Source organism: Poecilia latipinna, unplaced genomic scaffold, assembly GCF_001443285.1.
Source record: "Poecilia latipinna isolate Pla-1442-1.1 unplaced genomic scaffold, P_latipinna-1.0 Scaffold988, whole genome shotgun sequence".
Taxonomy (NCBI): Eukaryota; Metazoa; Chordata; class Actinopteri; order Cyprinodontiformes; family Poeciliidae; genus Poecilia; species Poecilia latipinna.
Window position 1 is genome coordinate 258,741 of NW_015113604.1, and position 3,587 is coordinate 262,327.

Here is a 3,587-nt window from a genome sequence, read left to right on the forward strand (position 1 = left end):
CCCCCCCCTACAGCGAAACCCGAAATGGTTTCTTCCACCGTGGAAGCCTCGGTCTCGGTCCAGCACAGCGGTGACTGCAAATCAATGAATCCGCCTCAGACTACTCGGACACGGACCGAAGTTTGGATCGTTTACCTAGGGGATTCGTTAAAATCCGGACACTTGATAACAGGGACATGTCTACAGCAAGTATGGACAGAAACTTATTTTCGTCTCCTTTAGCGGACTAGAGAGGACGCGTTGTCTTTTTTCAACCAATATTCAACTCAAAAGTGGAGTTTGGTGCATTTTTGCTAACTAAACGTAACTAAAAGCAACTCCTTGTTCAGGTTGAGAATGATTTTTGCAAATACTGGAAACCCACTAAGGACTCCGTATCGCAAACAGGTAAACACACTCAGTCTGCCTTTTTTTTTTTTTTTTTTTTTTTTTTTAATAAAAAACCCCCGACCCCTTTAAACTCCCTCTAAGTTAAAGTCGCAAAATTAGTCTCGCAATTTGAGAGCTCTAATTAGGAGCTTTAAAGTCGTGTTGGTGTACGGTGGTTAATTGTAATTGCCGCGTTGTGTTCTTGCTAATCATTTGACATGAACTACGAATAATGAAAATCCCTTCTTCTCTGGCAGTAGTCCAGGATACGGGAAACAAACAGTCGGGACACATAGTTACGTAAAACACCAGTCTCTAAAAGCCTCTCATCACTTAATTTGTGTGGTATTTCTTTAGAGCAAATTAACTCTTTTAAAATGCATAGATAATCATACTTTGGCCCTAGTTGGTATAACTAAGGCATGCGTTTCTTTAAAATCTATTGTTTCCAGATGTTTGCAGTGTACAAATCATATATTACAAATCATACATTCTTAGTATCGCCATAGGTTATTATCCCACACTGTGCACGACTAATACACTCATTTTCTCCAGTTTCCTTTTGGTTCTTTAAGATGTTTTTATTGGACGCATATACTCTGCATTGCTCAGGGTGTTTTATCCTGTGGCTGGAGCTTCATGGGCGAGGCCTGTTACTGGAAACCCTGCGTATATTTCCGGCGAGCCTATGAGGGCCCTGCTGGTCTGGAGCTGGCTGATAAGATGCCATCCTCTCCCTCCCACCACCGCCATCCAAGTCTGAGCTGCCTGGCAGCTGTATGAAAACAAAAATTCCCTTGCAGTTTCACAGGAAAAGGGGATGTTGTAATTCCCGAATCACAGGCAGGGAAAAATAAGGCTCAGGTTCCTTCGGTTCCTCCCTTTTACCACTGCTTTGGCTTGGGTGTTTGTACATTTGTTTTAAACTGTCAGTTAAACTGTTTTAATTCCACACATTGATTTTGGTTATTTGGTGTTTGTTGGTACATCTACAGCTCGCTAACGCTGCTTTTATAATAGGCCATATACAAAAACATACATTAGAAACGTTCAACAAGGATGTTTTGCTTTAGATTTTTTTTTTTTTTTAATGTGTTACATTGTCAGGACACAATGTACTCAATATCCAATGATGTTCAGCTTTGTTTAGCTATTTTATGTGCTGGATTTTATTGAGTAGACTGAGAAAATATGTCGTAATTTTTATAATAATTAGCCTTGTGATTATATTTAACAACTTCCAATGAAGATTTATAGATGTAGACTATTTAAAGCATGCAGCATCGTTACTCATGACAACCAGTGAGTATTTCCACAGTTGAACTGGCAACATTCATAAGACGTTAGTTTGTCAGGCTTGTTTCATGCTCAAAGGCATGCGAGACAATTGACCAGTCAGTCATAAGAAAAGGTCCTTTGGGCTGTAGTCCCGACTTGGGTTGCTCAAGCCTGTCACCACCTCATGCATGGGATTCCATGAGCTTCCTCTCGGCTTCGGATTCCTCAGAGAATGGTGGGGGTTGTGGGGTTGGAGATAATCAGTATCAGATAGTAAGGAGGAGGACAGATCCCTAAAGGCGAAAAGTTCCACCAGACTAGGACATCTGGGTTTTGTAAACAGAAAGGACAAAGTTGTGCAATTATAGCCCTCTCATCTGCATGGGAGAAATGTCCAAAATACATTCCAGAGACTTCGAAAAGATCTGGATGTATACAGCTGAAACCAGATATTTAGATGCACTGTATAAAAAAAGACACTCTTGTCTTTGGTTCGTCATTGTCTGACATTAAATCAGACTAAACATTTCCTGTTTTAGGATGACTCAGATTATTTTGACGTGGTAAGTGCCATAATAATGGGCAGAATTTTTCCGTTGCTTTCTTCATATGGGCAATCTACTTACATTTTCTCAATATTTGTTAGAATTGACTTTTATGCCATACCATTCGAATCAAACATGCTTGGTATCTCGTTGCAAGCTTGACACAAAGTTTTGCTGGAATTTGCCCCATTCTTCTCACCGACACAACCGGCAAAGAATGGGGACAGGTTTGAAGCCCACCTTGTTTTCACTACTCCTTTTCAGCTCTGCACAAATATTCTCTATGGGACTGAGATCACCTCTTTATAGTTACCATTTCGAAACACTTTCTTCCCTCTAACCTTTAGGTTGGCGTCTTGAGAGGTTGCGTCAGTATTTCCATATTAGGTTCTTTCCTCGTGATTCCATTTTGTGAATTACCCCAGTGACTCCAGCAGCAAAATATAATAATAAATATACTAATAAATATACTAATAAATATACTAGTCACTATGGTTAAACACTTCAATTTTAGTTTCATCAAACCACAGCACATGTCTCCACATCTCAAGGTTTTTACCACTGAGTGTAATAATTTGACCTTTCATTTTGCTCTTTGAGTGATGGTTTTCTTCTTTATTGAATGGCCTTTCAGTACTGAACTAAAATGTGACCTAAAATGTGAATAACAGTCTTGCCAGTTTCTGCCAACATCTTCACAAATTCTTTCGTTCTCTGGGACACAGAAGCCATCCTTCTTTTTCAACAGTATGATGGCTGAAGATTCTCATACTGTTTATACTTGTGCATAGCTGAACAGAAGAAAGTCTCTTCCTGATATCTATATGTACCATTTTGATTTTCTTTGATAATGTCGCACAGCAAAGCAGTGTGTGTGAGATATTTCCTTAAAACACATTCGCAGGTGCGCCTCCATTTAACTGAAGTGTAAAATTGATTTCTCACAATTTCCTACCATTTTGTCAAAATAAAGTATTTATATCATCCTATCTGACCTAGAACAGGAAAAAATTAGTGTGATTTGTTGTCGGGCAGTGAGAAAAATGGTTATGTATATTTATTATGCACTGTATATTAATATCTGCTTTCAACAGTTGTCTTTTAAACTCAAAAAAATATTCTGAGATTAAAAACTATAAAGCAGTCTAGCTCTACAATAAAGGAGAAAAGTCAGCCATTCTCAATAAGCAACTATTTGAACCTGGATTGAGAAGTTAGTGCAACACTTTTGTATTTGCTGTAGGTTCTTGTGGACCTGTTCTGTGATCGGAACCGCTCCCATGAGCATTGCTGTTCACTGAAACGTTAACTAGCCTTACTCTAAACCAGGGGTCTGCAACCTTTACAATCCAAAGAACCATTCCCCCCCCCCCCCCACCCCCCCCCTCCCACTCT

At 39.4% G+C, this 3,587-nt stretch overlaps 1 protein-coding gene across 1 annotated transcript in view; it reads left to right on the plus strand.

The window, feature by feature from the left end:
* Positions 1 to 32: 32 nt before the first annotated feature.
* Positions 33 to 3,587, plus strand: part of rbms1b (RNA binding motif, single stranded interacting protein 1b) — a 29,047-nt gene continuing 25,492 nt past the window's right edge. The window contains exon 1 of the mRNA XM_015050362.1: positions 33 to 387. Coding sequence (XP_014905848.1) covers positions 337 to 387 — 51 coding nt within the window. The 5' untranslated portion in view covers positions 33 to 336. The remainder of the gene's footprint in view (positions 388 to 3,587) is intronic.